Source organism: Haliotis rufescens, unplaced genomic scaffold, assembly GCF_023055435.1.
Source record: "Haliotis rufescens isolate VD_foot unplaced genomic scaffold, xgHalRufe1.0.p SCAF_2, whole genome shotgun sequence".
Lineage (NCBI taxonomy): Eukaryota > Metazoa > Mollusca > Gastropoda > Lepetellida > Haliotidae > Haliotis > Haliotis rufescens.
The window spans coordinates 42970634-42988778 of NW_025963890.1; the positions used below are offsets into that span (position 1 = coordinate 42970634).

The window sequence follows — 18145 nt, forward strand, 5'->3', positions numbered from 1 at the left end:
AGTCACACTGATCGTATGTAGTTAAAATACACATATTACTAATATATCAATATTCTGTAGGTAACAGATTGCAACAGTCGTCGCTGTTAATCCTTTGCATATCGTAAGACACTTTGGATTGCGTTCGGGAGATTATAGAGAAAACAAACATGGCGCGAATATGAAACTAGAATGGTAAGATATCATATTGATACGCGTTAACAGATGATTGCACGGTACTTAAGTAAGTGTATATGATAAAATGGTAAACCACGTCATACACAATTCATTACCACGTGACTGACAAGTAGCTGTCACTACTGGGTTTGACAAATTTATATGATATTATTTGGTCAAACTAGCCTAGTACACAGACATCGGCGGTAGAAATTGGTACTTGTTCTATAGTCCTTGCCAAATTGCCCAATAGTTAAGGTATCACAACGACTAGTAGACATTTGACATTTTTAAAGGGTTTTCTATGTGTTATTTCCCAGGCCTCAAAGTATGCTTTTTTACCAAGTAGCCAAGTAGCCAAGTATACTTTTCCAGGTAGCCAGTGGGAAAATCAAGAAGTCAAGCCAATATTGTAGGTAGCCAAATGCATTTGAAATTATCTTTTATCAAATAACTATTATAATATGTACAAGTCATAGCACTAGTCTTGGAATTGTATATTAGTGGAAACTTAATTGATTTTTATTACTTGTGACCATGGTGACTCGAACAATGATGCAATTTATGTTACTAGATTATATACATGATGATATATCTGGAAACTTGTTAAAAGTGGAATTAAACCCAACTCACTCACTAAAACTGCCATATGCTGTTGTTTTTGTTCAAATAAAAAGGTCACCTTCATGCATTTACATTGTGTTTTGTTTAGATCTAAATCTAAATTAATATTTTATATTCGCGTAAGTCAATGTTTATTGCATAGGGTTACGAAACTACTTTCAATTTGGGATATGAATTTTCTGATTTGAAAGGTGTACGCCTTCATTTGGGTTACAATTATGCATACACCCATTGGGAAAAAGCCTACTTGGGACAGCCTGTAGCTGTGTATATCGACAAATCAATATCAAAATCGTTTATCATGTTTTTAGGGAGCAGCACAGGGATGCGGATACCACAGCTAGATGTAGTGGTGGTAATGCTCAACAAATAAGGCAGGTCACACAAACCTTTCGACCCGTGAAGATTCCGGGGTAGAATAGGTCTTCAGCAACCCATGATTGCCGTTAAAGGTGACTATGCTTGTCGTAAAAGGCGACTAACGGGATCGGGTGGTTAGGCTTGCTGACTTGGTTGATACATGTCATTGATCCCAATTGCGTGGATCGAAGCTCATGATATTAATCACTGGATTGCCAGACTCGATTATTTACAGACCGCCGTCATATAGCTGGAATATTGCTGAGTGCGGAGTTAAACAACAAACCAACCAACCAACCAACAAACCTTTCACAGTTCAGTACATGTTTGCCTTTGAATTGTTGCAGGTTTGTGCTTCACCACATACAGCCTATACATACTACAGCGCGCAATCATGGGGGACATGAACAACTGCCATCGCATGTTCCTGCAGAAATTTATGTCACAGAGCCTGCTAAATGCTAAGGAAGTGAAACAGCTTTTCAAACAATGTTGTGACAAATACTCAGGTCTGTAATTGACAATACCATGAATACTTAACCTGATACTGATAGCATCTAGATTTCTTTGTCAGTTAGTGGAATCATCGTTATCATTCATTGATTCATTAACCTCATATCTTGCATTCACATACCCAGGATGATCTGAAATAAACCTGTAGAAAAACATTTATGAGCAAATGAACGTAGTAATGAAGCAGAAAGGTTTCATTGTATGAGAATTTCCGTTTGAATATCAGGTTGTTTTGTTTTTTTAAAAATTATTATTATTATTATTATTATTATTATTATTATTATTATTATTACACATTCATATACCGCATTATTATTATTATTATTATTATTATTATTATTATTATTATTACACATTCATATACCGCAGGTATCCAGGTACTAGTATCTACTCAAATGCGTTTTTTTAAATTTGTTCGCTGACCAGTGGATCCGTTTGCATGTCAGTTATCTTTCTCTACTCCCTGGGGAGTATACAACCAAAGCTGCCTATGGGCGCTAAAGGGTTTTTACATCCACTTAAAGTACAATGTATTATCACTAATCACTGGCACATTTATGAATGTGTAAATGATGTTTTGAATGTCAACATGGTCAGATTTCTTCATGTTAATCTAATTTCTCGTGACAGTTAGCATCTCTGAAGATGACCCTGATGCCAAGAAGCGTCTGTTTGAGTTTGTGAGGATCATCAATGCCAATATACACCCATTCCACATGGAGATCAAGAAAGCCATTAGTGAAGACGACGGGTCCAACCACTATGGACTGGTAGGTCACATTGATAACGGTTGTCAGGGCTTGATTTAGCTATATACAACATGCACCAGTGCAACCTATTATTGAAGACTGCAACCTAATATTTATGTCCACATGTACCAGTGCAATCTATTACTGAAAAGTGCAACCTAATATTTACGTCCACATGTACCAGTGCAATCTATTACTGAAAAGTGCAACCTAATATTGATGTCCACATGCACCAGTGCAATCTATTACTGAAAAGTGCAACCTGATATTTATGTCCACATGCACCAGTGCAATCTATTACTGAAAAGTGCAACCTGATATTTATGTCCACATGCACCAGTGCAATCTATTATTGAAAAGTGCAACCTAATATTTATGTCCACATGCTACAAAGCAATCTATTATTGAAAAGTGCAACCTGATATTTATGTCCACATGCACCAGTGCAATCTATTACTGAAAAGTGCAACCTGATATTTATGTCCACATGCTACAAAGCAATCTATTACTGAAAAGTGCAACCTGATATTTATGTCCACATGCACCAGTGCAATCTATTAATGAGAAGTGCAACCTGATATTTATGTCCACATGCACCAGTGCAATCTATTACTGAAAAGTGCAACCTGAAATTTATGTCCACATGCACCAGTGCAATCTATTATTGAAAAGTGCAACCTAATATTTATGTCCACATGCACCAGTGCAATCTATTATTGAAAAGTGCAACCTGATATTTATGTCCACATGCACCAAGTGCATGTAAAACAAACTCAAATGTGTCTTCTCTGACGTACCCTTACTTTTCAACCCAACAACAATTTTTGAACTCACTTCCTTACACATTAAAGCTTTATGTTCCATACTGCACCAGTAACATGTGTTTTGTGATGATTTCTTGGGCATGGAATACTGTGGGTACTTCAAGTATGTGATTATGTGTAATGAGGAAATAAACATACTGTTTTTCAATTGACTTAAATTTGATACCTGTAAAATTAAACAAACACGCAAATGGAAATTAAGATTGTTTTTGAAAAGGAATGAGTTTTTTTCACCACCATCATTTGGTGCATTTTTGACATAATGTCATTTAAGCCTGGAGTCTTATCTTGTGGATGTCATGATTGGTGATTGTGAATGGTACTTGGCTTACTTTAAGTGTGTGTTATGAGTGACATTGTATATTTGTGTGGTTCACAAGGGGTCCAGTTTGAGTGGACGGCGTCATGCTTGATTGAGTTAAGCAAGCTGCCTGATGGGGAGAAGCGTGCTTGTGGAGTGATTGGAGTTTGAGTTGGCTTGGTAACTGATTGATGTGGGCCGATCAACCTTTTGTTGTGTGCTGATGTAGATAGCTTACTTGGTAATTTGTTTAGTATATGAGGGCAAGTTATCGAACAGAAAGGGGGAAGGAAAAAGAATTGGAGAGGGAGAAATATGGTTTAACTGAACGAGGGCAGTTCAGCCCAGCATTATGTCCGGAGACAAAGTTAGAAGGTCATGTTGACGCTACGAAGGTGGAAACTGTTGTTACCCAGTTATCCTGTGAACTGTGATATATAAGTTTGGAACTATGTGAGATGGAATACGTTGGGAATGTGATGTCAAGAAATCTGAGGTGACTATTATCTATATTGCACGTTTGCCATATTGCTTTGCCTAAATAGATGTGTATGAGTGCCTTGCCCAGTAACTGAGAATTGTTATATACTTATCTTTGTTTTAATTATTAAATCTAGCTTTAAACTTCAGAGATTGTTGTGTGATTCTTGTAATTGTTATTTGTGGTATTAGCGGGAACCCCTGCCGTTCATACCACACGTAACATGTGCGATACGTACACAATTTCATCTTCTTTCAAATACATAATTTCAGCATTGGCCTGTTATCGTGGTTAAGGTACTTAGGGACTGGTCATTTATTTGGAGAAGGGAGGGGGATGTTGCGCTTGGGACTGTATCACTTCATCATATTTTGCTGACACACACCCCCCCCCCCCCACCCAATAATGAATGACTGGTCCCTAAATAATGTTCAAATTTATAACCTCTTAGTTTGTGAAAGAATGTATCTGTGAAGTCATGCTTTCCAGGTAAACATCAGCAGAACAGACATCACCAAGATGGCCTCAGACTACAACCAAAATGAGCTGGAGTTCTTCAAAAAGCTAGTAAGTATTGTATTTTTTGTTGGCAGCCTTTCCTGTGAAGAAGTTTTATTTTTGTATGTTACACAGACACGCAATATGCTCTATGACAAAGGGTTTTATTGTGTCCAGTTTACGTAATAATTGTGTCCTAGTAAGAAGTACTTTCAATGTTCGGACAGTCCACTCAGATTACACTGGTGATATCTTCTCTTTCAGGTAGAGCTGGTTGTTGAGTCTGATGATGGAACTGTTGGCTCCATCGAGACTCTGAACCTAACGGAGAAGCTGGAGAAGAAGATCTCAAAGAATGATGCTCAGGACCTGCTAGACCGCATGAGTCGGGACCAGTGGATAGCTCAGGTAGGACAGCCATGATTGACCGGGGGGATAGCTCAGTAGGACAGCCATGATTGACTAGAGCAGATAGCTCAGGTAGGACAGCCATGATTGATTAGAGCAGATAGCTCAGGTAGGACAGCCGTGATTGCCCGGACAGATAGCTCAGGTAGGACAGCCATGATTGACCTGAGTGGATAGCTCAGGTAGGACAGCCATGATTGACCGGAGCGGACAGCTCAGTAGGACAGCCATGATTGACTAGAGCAGATAGCTCAGGTAGGACAGCTATGATTGACTAGAGCAGATAGCTCAGTTAGGACAGCCGTGATTGACCGGAGCGGATAGCTCAAGTAGGACAGCCACGATCAACCGGAGCGGATAGCTCAGGTAGGACAGCCATGATTGACCGGAGTGGACAGCTCAGTAGGACAGCCATGATCGACTAGAGCAGATAGCTCAGGTAGGACAGCCATGATTGACTAGAGCAGATAGCTCAGGTAGGACAGCCATTATTGACAGGAGAGGATACCTCAGGTAGGAAGCTTATGATTGACAGGAGTGGATAGATCAGGTAGGACAGCCATTATTGACAGGAGAGGATACCTCAGGTAGGAAACTTTTGATTGACGGGAGTGGAGAGCTTAGGTAGGACAGCCATGATTGGCAGGAGAGGATAGATCAGGATAGGAAGCAAATGATTGACAGAAACGGATACCTCAGGTAGGAAGCTTATGATTAACAGAAGCAGATAGATCAGGTAGGACAGCCATTATTGACAGGAGTGGATTGCTCGCTCAGGTAGGACAGCCATGATTGACAGGAGAGGATACCTCAGGTAGGAAGCTTGACAGGAGTGGATAGCTCAGGTAGGACAGCCATGATTGACAGGAGTGGATTGCTCAGGTAGGAAGCTTGTCAGGAGTGGAGAGCTTAGGTAGGACAGCCATGATTGACAGGAGTGGATTGCTCAGGTAGGACAGCCATTATTGACAGGAGAGGATACCTCAGGTAGGAAGCTTGACAGGAGTGGATAGCTCAGGTAGGACAGCCATTATTGACAGGAGAGGATACCTCAGGTAGGAAGCTTGACAGGAGTGGATAGCTCAGGTAGGACAGCCATGATTGACAGGAGTGGATTGCTCAGGTAGGAAGCTTGTCAGGAGTGGAGAGCTTAGGTAGGACAGCCATGATTGTCAGGAGAGGATAGATCAGGTAGGAAGCTACTCATGCTTGTGGTTTTCACCGAAGTAGTAAACGTCTGAGACCTGCATCACTTGGGGCTTTCCTCCCACATTAAGCTGGCATGCCATGATATAACTGGAATACTGTTAAAAGCGGTGTTAAACCCAACTAACTCACTCACTTACTCACTCATGGACGTTAGTAGATGTCTCAGGTGAGCTAATTAGTACATATTACAAGAATAAGGAAAAGACCAATACATGATTATGAACTATTGCAACCTTTCTGAGCTCTCCGTTAGGTAGCTGGTCCTCATAGCATCAAGGTTTCCTGTAACAATGTCTCATGACAGCTTTGTTTGTGAGCCCAGTTTGCAGGTGATATTTCAGGCATCCATCAAGAATGGTGCATCTTGAATCTTAAAAACGTACAGACTTATTGAAACAAATAGTAAATGAAGGTGGATAATATACCCTCCTTACTCAACTGCATGAAGAGAAATTCTGTTTGGGGTGTATAAACTGATATCTGTTGAAAGTAGCCATAGCAACCATGATCATGAATGCTTTGTTGTATTTCAGAAGGCTGGCCGAGTCTCGCTTCACACACGGGCTGTCCTAGAGCTGGAGCAGTACATCAAGGAATACTTCGTGGAGGCTGTCAAGATGTGCAACATGTGCAATAAACTCTGTCTCAAGGTCAGCATCAATATAATAATAATAATAATAATAATAATGGGAATCCATTTGCTGCTTGATGAAGTTGTTATGTTGATTTCTTACTTGTAATTAAATTTTGACAGTAGACAGCATAAATCATCTTGCCGAGGCAAGATCATCCACTAGCCTTTTTATCAAAGTCTTGTTTCCATCCTTGCCATCAAGTCCACTTTCCTGTGCTAAATATGATTGGACTATCACACATATCAATAGTCCAGTCTGAGAACGTTTGACAAAATCAGCATCCACGACTGGTACACCTTCGTATGGAAGTGATTTACCACTGCCTGTCTTTGTTGACACGAATATGTCTCTTTCATCATTTGAACCCCCCAACGAATGCCTATCTTTTTGTGTCAGGCATGAAATCGCGAATATTTTAGTTATCCAATCGCCTAGGTCGTCACCTATGGTAGTTGCCATAGTTGCGAAGCTTTTTGAGATAAGAACAGAAATCTGTTTGTATATTGCATTTTCATTACAAGGGGCACAACTCGTGATCTACGTGAGGTTGCACCATGGTCGAGCCAAGAAAAGTGGCCTTGATGTGGCAAGGGTAGAAACTAGGCTTGTAGACACGCTTGCCTCGTGAAGATGAGCAAAAATATTCAAGCAGCATTTCAGAATTGTTTGATTACCAGTGGGTCAAATAACACATTACCTTGGATACAAGGCTTGATTGGTGAGTTCTGAACCTCCCATAGAAGGAATTGTGTAATAGTGAAATCTTTCATTGTTTACATGACATGTCATAGAGGTATCTCCACAAGCCTGAGTCAGTTGAGCAAATTGTTTCACTGTGACAAGTCAGTAAAATGCAGAGGTCTATGACTTTTGGAAAATGCACAAGCTTGAGGAATGTGCAGTGATGAAGTACTGCCAGAATCCAAGATATCAATGCTAGACGAAGCAAGGATGAACTTCCTGTGCCACCTGAATGAAGAGTTTGGAGAGCTTTGGAGACGACCCCTGTCCTGGAAGGTCATGATGTCAGCATCACCAGAACTGATCCAGAGAATTGACGATATTGTGATGACCGGCTGGCGAATAACTGAATGTTGTGTTGGTAGTTCAGTAGGCATTCCTGGGAAAGAGTACTTTCCACTATCACAAACTTTGGCAATGAAGACAGTATCAGCTCGTTGGGTTCCATAGCACCAGGCACAACATGTCTTGTTAAAATCTAACTCTGTTTGAAACTGATCCTGAAAGGTTCTTGCAACAATTTGTGACTGTGGATAAAAACTGCCACAATAGTGAAAGCCTTTAACATCACAGGGGCGGTCGGGTAGCCTAGTGGTTAAAGCGTTCGCTCGTCACGCCGAAGACCCGGGTTCGATTCCCGACATGAGTACAATGTGTGAAGCCCATTTCTGGTGTCCCCCGCCGTGATATTGCTGGAATATTGCTAAAAGCGGCGTAAAACCAAACTCACTCACTCACTCACTTTAACATCACAACCACCAAAGAAGGCAAAGACTGACCCATCAGCTGGAAAGATTATGGCCTTGATGCTCTGGGGTGCCTTGGGTGTCATCATCTACCAAAATACCAGATCATAAACAGAGCATATTAAGCTGCACTTTTGAGGCAATTAGAAGATGAAATGAAGACAAAGAGATGTGGGAAGCCGAGAATATGTATGCTCTTCTTTCAGGACAATCCACCAGTGCACAAATCACTTATTGCCATGGCTACAATCCAAGAGTGTTGGCACCAATCTTATTCACCAGATCTGGTTCCAACAGTCTCCAAATCACGAAGAAAGCTCTTGTCAGAACCCATTTGAACTCAAACAATGGGGTCATAGCAGATGTGGAGAACTTTTTGGACAACCAAGAGAAGGACTTCTATGAAACTGGGATAAACTCCCTCCAACATCTTTGGTAAAAGTGTATCGATATGAAAGAGGATTATGTAAACAAAATAAAAAATAATGTCTTTAGGTCAAGTCTTTCTATGTGAGACTCAGAACTTATAAGTCAACTCTCGTATATCAGAAATATTGTGACATGTTTGTCATACCTGTTTCCGACCTGATCATTTGTTGTTAGGGGTCAATAACCTAGGAGCCTGGCTATAAGGCTCAATGTTAATATCAATGAACAGATTGATAAATGTAGGAGGAAAGCCCGAAGTGATGCAAGGCTCAGACGTTTACCACTTCGGTGAAACCCACGAGCACGGGTATGGTGCCGACAAACCTAGAAACATAATCAGGGTGAACCGGGATTTGAACCCACAATCATAGGTCTCTGGCATGCCCAAGGGACGCAACTCTGCACAGCGAATTGCGGCACCTTAGACGACTGGACCTCCCGTGCCCCCGACTGTGCTAGAGTTGGAGGCAGTGTTTTATACCAGGATAATATTCCACTGTTTATCATGTTCTCTTGTCTCCACAGGGCCAGACATGTGAGGAGTGTGGCATCAAGATACACTTCCACTGTGCTGTCCGCTACTTCAGTCACCGAGAAGCTCAGAAGTGTCCGTCGCGGGAGTGTGGTGCAGCCTGGACCCACGACATCCCCAAGAGAGGTAGGTTCCGTGTTGCTGTGCATGTCTCCTAGTATCCTCTGTGCTGCCTGCAGAGCCTCGTGCCATAAAAAAATCTTAGTGCTATGATTGTTGTAAATCATGTTGAAGTATGGGAGTTATGATCAACGTTGCGCCAACATTGCTTGTGGAAACGGGGCCCAGGACTTGGGAATCAATATTTAGTACCCTGACAAGGCTATGCATGTATCAGAGTCTTGTGAAGCCGTGGTATCTTGTGTGTGACCTTGAGTGGGTGTGTTTGGTTTAAACAGTATTTCGGTTATATCACAGCATGTCAGCTCATTGTGGAAGGATTGACAGAGATCCATGACAAGTTCATACTTACTTTGTAGTACTCTGTAGGATAAGAAATAATTTTACCTTATCCTGACTCATTATCAATTGCTTATCTCATCTCACTCCAAAAAGGTAGTGGAAACTCCAGTGCTGTGTTCCCAAGAACAGTAAAAAAAACATCTCAACTGCGCAGCTGCACCGGAAGCGCGTAACCAAGCCAGTATAATTATCACTCTTTTATTTTGTGCCAACTGGGTGGTTGTCATAATGCAAGCCGTCCTATCAAAATTAATAGTTTATATTAAAAGAATTTGCTTAGATTACCTTCTTCAAACCTTTCTTCATCATACTATAACTTGATTTACAAATATAACCGAGTGTGTGTCACTAGCAGTTTTTGCAGTACTTCCCTGCTCGCAAAACTTTACAGACTGCACTTGAGACTCCTCGTCTCTGCACGTCCCTGGGGGAAGACGACTTTGCAGCCTACTTGTATGTAGTACAGAGAAAGAAGTTGACCATAAAAGACGTGATTCCACTGGATCCGCTAGTCTTATCACACCTACAAAGAAGAAAAGTAAGGTAACAATCTCTTCAGATGAGGACAGATCCTTTGTGGTCGTAGCTGGATGGCTGCTGAGAACCCTTCCTTGCAGATGTCAGAGAAGGCCTTCGCTGCGTTCCTACTGTAAGGTGATGAGAAGCAGGCGAACGTGAAGAAATGGTCGTCAATGAGGAAGATGAAGAGCTCTTCATCATCGAAGTTGTCTTCAATGTCTTGCTTTATGAAGGTTCCCACCTTAACGAAGACGTGCACTAAGGCAGCCATGAAGTCGTAGAAGCATGCTTTCTCCACGCAGCTTTCGTCGCTTGTGAATCTTTCACAGGTTTCACGCATGCAGATCTGCACTCAGGACCAGTCCATTCACGCAGTCGTTCGCGCAGCTAATGTTACTCAGCAAGTGATCCTTGCTATGCAGCAACAACACACACTCAACAAACAACCTGTGCCGAACCTGGTTTCCAGATCTCATCGCCCTAGATTTCACAATGGTGACAACGCATCAGCCCATCTGGGTCTCCGTCTGTATTTTATCGCCAAGGATCAACTGCCTGGTCAACCAAACAGACAGTTTCACATTTATCATCTATACTTGGTTCTGAAGCTAGAGAAGATTTATCACTGTCCATTTACATATTTATTTACAGTGGAAGTTTTTAGAACTACTATCACCTTGATGAGAGAAGTCATACCTCAAATCAAGAGAGATGCCGGAGATCAGAGCTCTCGCTTCTACGTTAGAACTCCATGGCAACTGCTCCATTCCGGCTGTAATTGAAGGATATTTCTGGAAATCGGACACACCTTTGAGACTTCATCGGAATTCACCAAATTGGACCTTTAGTGGTCGCTTAAGAATTGACAGTACCTAATCGAAGATAACCAAAATCATGCAGACTCGTAGACGTCAGGTTACCGATTCATAACCACCGACCAAGAGTCCTTGCTCCCCCTTTTTACTAAGTAAATCAGAGCATGTGTGATAACGATTGTGTCAAGATTTATGACCTTTTCTAAACACGAGAATAGTTCTAAGTAAACTTGAATTTTACTTAATGAGCATTTAGAAAATCGACAATCTTTTGATTTTATCGTACTCCTCTCACAAGAGGCATTGCCCCAGTACCAATTGATGTCCAGGAAGATTAAAAAAATGTTCTCACCAACCGTGGGATTCAAGCAATTAGTATGAGTTAGGATATGGTATTTAAGGTAAAAATATCCAGTATACATGTTTTGGCCGTGAGGGTGAAAGAGTGATGAGTGTACTGGCTTGGTCACATGCTTCCAGTGCGGCCGGGAGAGATGTTTTTCTCTGTTCTTGGGAACACAGCTCAGGAGTATGAGTCAGGATAAGTATAAATGATATTTTTACCCTAAAAAAATACTATGTTGGGAAATGTTTATCAAGTATTATCATATTTGTTTTTCAGACATGAACAGTACTCAAGCCACACAAGAGGACCAGGCAGCTTCATCTCATGTGCGGAAGAGGAAGCACCACACCTAGGACACCATCATTCTGTGGTGGACATGAACCATGCCAGTGTCAGACTTGCCCATACCTACTGGAGACGATGGACTTGTCCTCTCACTGCGGAGACATTATGCTTGTTTGTTGTTTAACGATGCACTCAGCCATATTACAGCGATCTGGACCAGACAATCCAGTGATCGACATGCGCTGTGCATTTGGGATACGCGATCAGGATACGATGGAATGCATCCACCAAGTCAGCGAGCCTGACCGCCTCTTACGACAAGCATTGGTTGCTCATACTAAATGTCGATTTAATTCAGATAACAACTTGTATCAAGAAGCGTAAGTCATGTTAAGGTTACATATGACAATTGTTGATTATATCATGTTGTGTGGATGAGTGTAATCAGGGATATATCAAGACCTGGTCAAAGTAGACCGAAGTTCATGGATAACAACTACAACAACTTTTATTACTGTAATAGTGATGTTTCTGTATAGATCCTTACACCATTGTCAAGCAAGGCTGAATACTGAACGTGGTATAGAATTATATATGATAGGTGAAGGATTATCATACATGAGAGGGATTAACATGAGTAGGTAACTAAGGTTGAATAATAACAATCATTTGGCTGATGCTCATGACATCAATCCCTGGATTGTCTGGTCTAGACTTGATTATTTACATACCGCCGTCATATAGCTGGAATATTGCTGAGTGAGGTGTTAAGCAACAAACAAATGTTATGAGTAGTCTTGTTCTGCTGACCATCTTCATCACCCTGTTGTCCGTCACCACGAAGCTGAGTTGACCATTGTCTATGTCCACTGTGTGAAAGAAACAATTCGAGAGAAATAAATATAATTTCTGTTATGAGAAGAGAGGAAATTTATGTAACATATTCATTTAATAAAATGTTATCTGTCATTAACTGTGTTCCATTTGTTGACGAGCCTTTTGGAATTCCGGGTTGACTTGATCCCTGGCAATCTATGTGACTTTAGTGGGTGATCGGGCTTGGTGACATTGTTAATTGTGTGTCATCCTCCATTATCAGTTGTTCAACTGCAAACTCATGTCATGAGTGAGTTGGGTTTAATGCATCTTCCCGAGTCAAGAGAGTTAACTGACTATAAAAGTCCAGTTTCCACCCTTGCCGAACTAGGCTGGTATTATGGAGTTACATTTTGGCTGGTCTATGCATAGTCCAATCAAAATCGCGCACCTTAATTGAAATCCGGTTCGTAAACTGTCGTGCAGATTTCGGTTGATTGCAGGATTTGCAAAGCATGTGCACCACCAACTCGGTGTCAGTAGATATTTTCAAAATCTTCTCATGTTTTTAATCAAGGTGCTCACGTGATGCGATGTCAAACCCGTTTTATCACAATATAGACATTGATTATCGATCAGATCGTCCTGACCAGGCGCAACCATTTTGTGTGAAGCAAACGCAAGTGATACGAGAGGTGGAATCTGATTGGTCCTTAGGAGAGGCTTAGAAAGGACGGCAAGGTTGGAAACTGGACTTTTAAAGTCAGTTAACTATCTTGCCTCGGGAAGATGGGTTTAACATTGCTTTTGACAGTATTCCAGTTACATCATTGCGTGTCAGCTTAATGTGGGAGGAAAGCCTAAAGTGATGCAGGTCTCAGAAGTTTACCACTTCGGTGAAACCCACGAGCATAGGTATGGTGCTGACAAACCTAGAAACATAATCGAGGCGAACCGGGATTCCAACCCACAATCATAGGTTCCTGGCATGCCCATGGGACGCAACTCTGCACATCGATATCGAATCACGGCGCCTTAGACTGGGCCACTCATGCGGCGTTAAAAACAAACAAACAAACTAATAAGATGCAGTAGGTAGCATGGTTGTAAATCTACTGGCTATCCGCTGTTAGTGTTTATTACTCTCAATTAAACAGATACTTGTTATGAGCAAGTAAATACACATTCATATACATGTACATTTCAAAAGTAGTTTTGTCTCGATATGTAACCACATACATACACTAGATAGACAATATACACAGTTAATAAATTAATTATAAACGCTACATAAACCCAAGTGAACTTACCAGGTGTGTGGGCCTGGGTTGATACCACACATGGGGGACGTTGCCGCGCCAAGTTTCTACACAGTAGTACACACCTCTGCAGAGAAAATAACAATATATACAGTGCATGCAAACTTGCCAATTAGAACAAATATAGAACTCGGCACTAATACCTTCTATCATAGAAGTATACATGTAGCTGAGCATGATACAGCAATACTAGAAAATGGCACATGCATTCATTCATTCATTCATTCATTCATTCATTCATTCATTCATTCACACTTACCTTCAGTCATCCATGCTTACTTTCATTCATTCAGTCATGCTTACTTTCATTCATTCACGCTTACCTTCATTCATTCATTCACGCTTACCTTCATTCATTCATGCTTACCTTCATTCATGCTCACTTTCATTCATTCATGCTTACATTCATTCATTCATGCTTACATTCATTCATTCACGCTTACCTTTATTCATTCATGCTTACATTCATTCATTCACACTTACTTTCATTCATTTATGCTTACCTTCATTCATTCATGCTTACATTCATTCATTTATGCTTACTTTCATTCATTCATTCACGCTTACCTTCATTCATTTGTGCTTACTTTAATTCATTCATTCACGCTTAACTTCAGTCATGCTTACATTCATTCATTTATGCTTACTTTCATTCATTCATTCTTACCTTCATTCATTCACGCTTACCTTCATTCATGCTTACTTTCATTCATTCATTAATGCTTACCTTCATTCAGGCTTACTTTCATTCATTCATGCTTACTTTCATTCATTCATTCATGCTTACCTTCATTCATTCATGCTTACCTTCATTCATTTATGCTCACTTTCATTCATTCATTCACGCTCACCTTCATTCATTCATGCTTACCTTCATTCATTCATGCTTACATTCATTCATTCATGCTTACATTCATTCATTCACGCTTACCTTTATTCATTCATGCTTACATTCATTCATTCACACTTACTTTCATTCATTTATGCTTACCTTCATTCATTCATGCTTACATTCATTCATTTATGCTTACTTTCATTCATTCATTCACGCTTACCTTCATTCATTTGTGCTTACTTTAATTCATTCATTCACGCTTAACTTCAGTCATGCTTACATTCATTCATTTATGCTTACTTTCATTCATTCATTCTTACCTTCATTCATTCACGCTTACCTTCATTCATGCTTACTTTCATTCATTCATTAATGCTTACCTTCATTCAGGCTTACTTTCATTCATTCATTCATGCTTACTTTCATTCATTCATTCATGCTTACCTTCATTCATTCATGCTTACCTTCATTCATTTATGCTCACTTTCATTCATTCATTCACGCTCACCTTCATTCATTCATGCTTACCTTCATTCATTCATGCTTACATTCATTCATTCATGCTTACATTCATTCATTCATGCTTACATTCATTCATTCACGCTTACCTTCATTCATTCACGCTTACCTTCATTCATTCACGCTTACTTTCATTCATTTATGCTTACCTTCATTCATTCATGCTTACATTCATTCATTTATGCTTACTTACTTTCATTCATTCATTCATGGTTACATTCATTCATGCTTACATTCATTCATTCACGCTTACTTTCATTCATTTATGCTTACTTTTATTCATTTATGCTTACTTTCATTCATTCATTCATGCTTACATTAATTCATTTATGCTTACTTTCATTTATTCATTCATGCTTACATTCATTCATTCACGCTTACTTTCATTCATTTATGCTTACATTCATTTATTCATTCATGCTTACATTCATTCATTCACGCTTACATTCATTCATTTATGCTTACTTTCATTTATTCATTCACACTTACATTCATTCATTCACGCTTACTTTCATTCATTTATGCTTACTTTCATTCATTTATGCTTACTTTCATTCATTCATGCTTACATTCATTCATTCATGCTTACATTCATTCATTCATGCTTACATTCATTCATTTATACTTACTTTAATTCATTCATTCATTCATTCATGCTTGCATTCATTCATTCACGCTTACTTTCATTCATTTATGCTTACTTTCATTCATTCACGCTTACCTTCATTTATGCTTACTTTAATTCATTTATGCTTACTTTCATTCACGCTTACCTTCATTCAGTTATGCTCACCTACATACATTCATCACAAGCATGCTTGCTTTGCCTTGCCTTGCCTCGTATATCACAAATGAGCCCCTATATCATTTCTAAAGTCACTAATATTACTTTTAGTTAATACTTATACATGTTTAATGAATTTAGGATACTTATTTGGTTGTTTAACTCAATAATAATCACGAGAACATTACGTGTACTCCTGTCTTAACACACACATATATCCAAATACAAACAATAAATACAATAATGCAAATACAATCAATGAATAAAAATCCTCAAGCCAATAATAAAATACTAACCTTGGAATTTGTTCCAAAGTTCCCAACATAGATCCTTGTGAATAACAAGTGAGAATATAGATATATGTTTGTCCTTAGAAGGATATATGTGGAGTGACCACAGTCCTTTTTAGGTGTCCAGTATACAGCATGGCTGAGTACCCAAGCTGGCCATATAGACAAAAGGGCGTGAGTATGAAAGGGCTTGGGCTATTGTGTTAGTGCACAGGGTGTGACTTTCACAAACTAATCATGCACTAAGCATGCTCAGAAAAAGCGTTGTGACTTATAGTGTAATGTTTAAGGTAGGCTGAGCAATAAAATAAGATGACTAAAACTGCATTTAATTATGTACATGAATTATACTTAAAATGTAAAATACAAGAAATATACAAAATCTGTAACTGCCACATACGGAAGACTAACCAGTACTGTTTGTGAACAGGCAATGTCATTTAGAAAGTGGTCAAATGTCACAAATGTAATATTTGGGATAACTTTTCAAAGTAAAGTACAGATTCTCGTACTTTACTCAGAGTGAGTGAGTGAGTGAGTATGGTTTTACGCCGCTTTTAGAAATATTCCAGCAATATCACAGCAGGGGACATCATAAATGGGCTTCACACATTGTACCCATATTGGGAATCGAACCCGGGCGTTCCGCATGACCAACAAACGCTTTAACCACTAGGCTACCCGACCGCCCCACTTTACTAAGAAAGTGTTATCCCAAATGTAACATTTGTGACATATGACTACTTTCTAAATGACATTTATTTTGTGTTCATAGATTTCGAACATGGGAGCCCTGTCAATTTACCCATGTCAGAGGGGTACACAAAGTATGTGATATATACTACCAGTTGTACTTCCAGTTTTTGGAAGCCTCGGTGGCTGAGTGGGTTAGATCGCTGACGATTAGGTGCCTCACTCTGGCAGTGTGGCTTCAACCCAAAAAAGTACGAGAATCTGTACTTTACTAAGAAAGTGTTATCCCAAATATTTCATTTGTGGCAGTACTGTTTGGTTCATGGATGAATCAAGGTGAGGTGAAATGGGTTTCACGTCGCGTCCAAGGTTAGTGCACATATATAGCGACGTACATGCACGTGTGTGTGTGTGTGTGTGTGTGTGTGTGTGTGTGTGTGTGTGTGGCTGCTTGTGCTGGTCCTGACTGATGCCGATTTATAGTGCTAGCTCACTGAGATACCATGCCGCATTTTAACATGAATACTCCACTCAGACACAGTGTACTGACTCCGATGCTGTCCCTTAATGCCGAGCGCCAGACAGGCTAATAACAAGTACCATCTTTTAACGTCTTGGTATGACGCGACCGGGAATCGAACTCCGGACCTTCCGCTCTCCGGCCGGACGCTCTACCTCTAGGCTACGGTAGCGGTTTGGATGAATCAAGATTAATGAGAGGGGATTTTGATATTTGGACTCTCCCTTTTAAAAATCCTGGATCCGGCCTTGTCATATGTGCAGGAAATGTGTGTTACTTCCACGATCGGGGTATGCGTTTTAAAGGCGTATATGCAGCAGGGCACGGGTGGCACTTGTGGTCAATTGCACCGCTTTTCAGAGTAGTGTCCCACTGGTGTGCCATAAACCTGGGATCGTGGTTTCGACACCCTGATTCGCCCCGCTGTTTTGTTTTGTTCTGAGACCGCCTCCGTGACGTTACAAGATGGTACTTGTTGTTACCCTGTCTGGCGCTCGGCATTAATTATATAAGGGGCTAAAACAAGGACTGGTCGACTCGGTGTCAGTATACTGTGTCTGAGTGGGGTATTCATGTTAAACTGCGGCATGGTATCTCAGTGAGCAAGCACTATAAGTCGGCATCAGTCCGGAATACAAGAAGCCACGCAATAATCTTGGACTTGACGTCAAACCCAATTTCACCTCACCTTTTTTGTTCTGGTCGCCTCGGAGTTAGTATACTGTATCTGAATGGA

The 18145-nt window shown here is 40.3% G+C and overlaps 1 protein-coding gene across 3 annotated transcripts; it reads left to right on the forward strand.

Moving 5' to 3' along the window:
• Positions 1-45: 45 nt before the first annotated feature.
• On the forward strand, positions 46-12602 carry LOC124149400 (non-structural maintenance of chromosomes element 1 homolog). Of its 3 annotated transcripts, none has more exons than XM_046520945.2 (8): positions 46-174; positions 1488-1649; positions 2284-2423; positions 4498-4575; positions 4771-4914; positions 6657-6773; positions 9200-9332; positions 11625-12602. In XM_046520945.2, the coding sequence occupies exons 2-8, from the start codon at positions 1535-1537 to the stop codon at positions 11699-11701; spliced, it is 804 nt and encodes a 267-aa protein (XP_046376901.1). In that variant the 5' UTR covers positions 46-174; positions 1488-1534; the 3' UTR covers positions 11702-12602. The 3 variants fall into 3 exon arrangements, with proteins under 3 accessions (XP_046376901.1, XP_046376900.1, XP_046376902.1); XM_046520944.2 differs by having other exon boundaries at positions 168-223; XM_046520946.2 differs by lacking the exon at positions 46-174 and adding an exon at positions 1092-1154.
• Positions 12603-18145: the final 5543 nt, after the last annotated feature.

Excerpts from the sequence above, each read along its gene's own strand:
- LOC124149400 (XM_046520944.2), top strand. Across the intron at positions 1,650-2,283 it reads ATGTTGTGACAAATACTCAG|TTAGCATCTCTGAAGATGAC; the intron begins GTCTGTAATTGA and ends TTCTCGTGACAG. Across the intron at positions 4,915-6,656 it reads GGGACCAGTGGATAGCTCAG|AAGGCTGGCCGAGTCTCGCT; the intron begins GTAGGACAGCCA and ends GTTGTATTTCAG.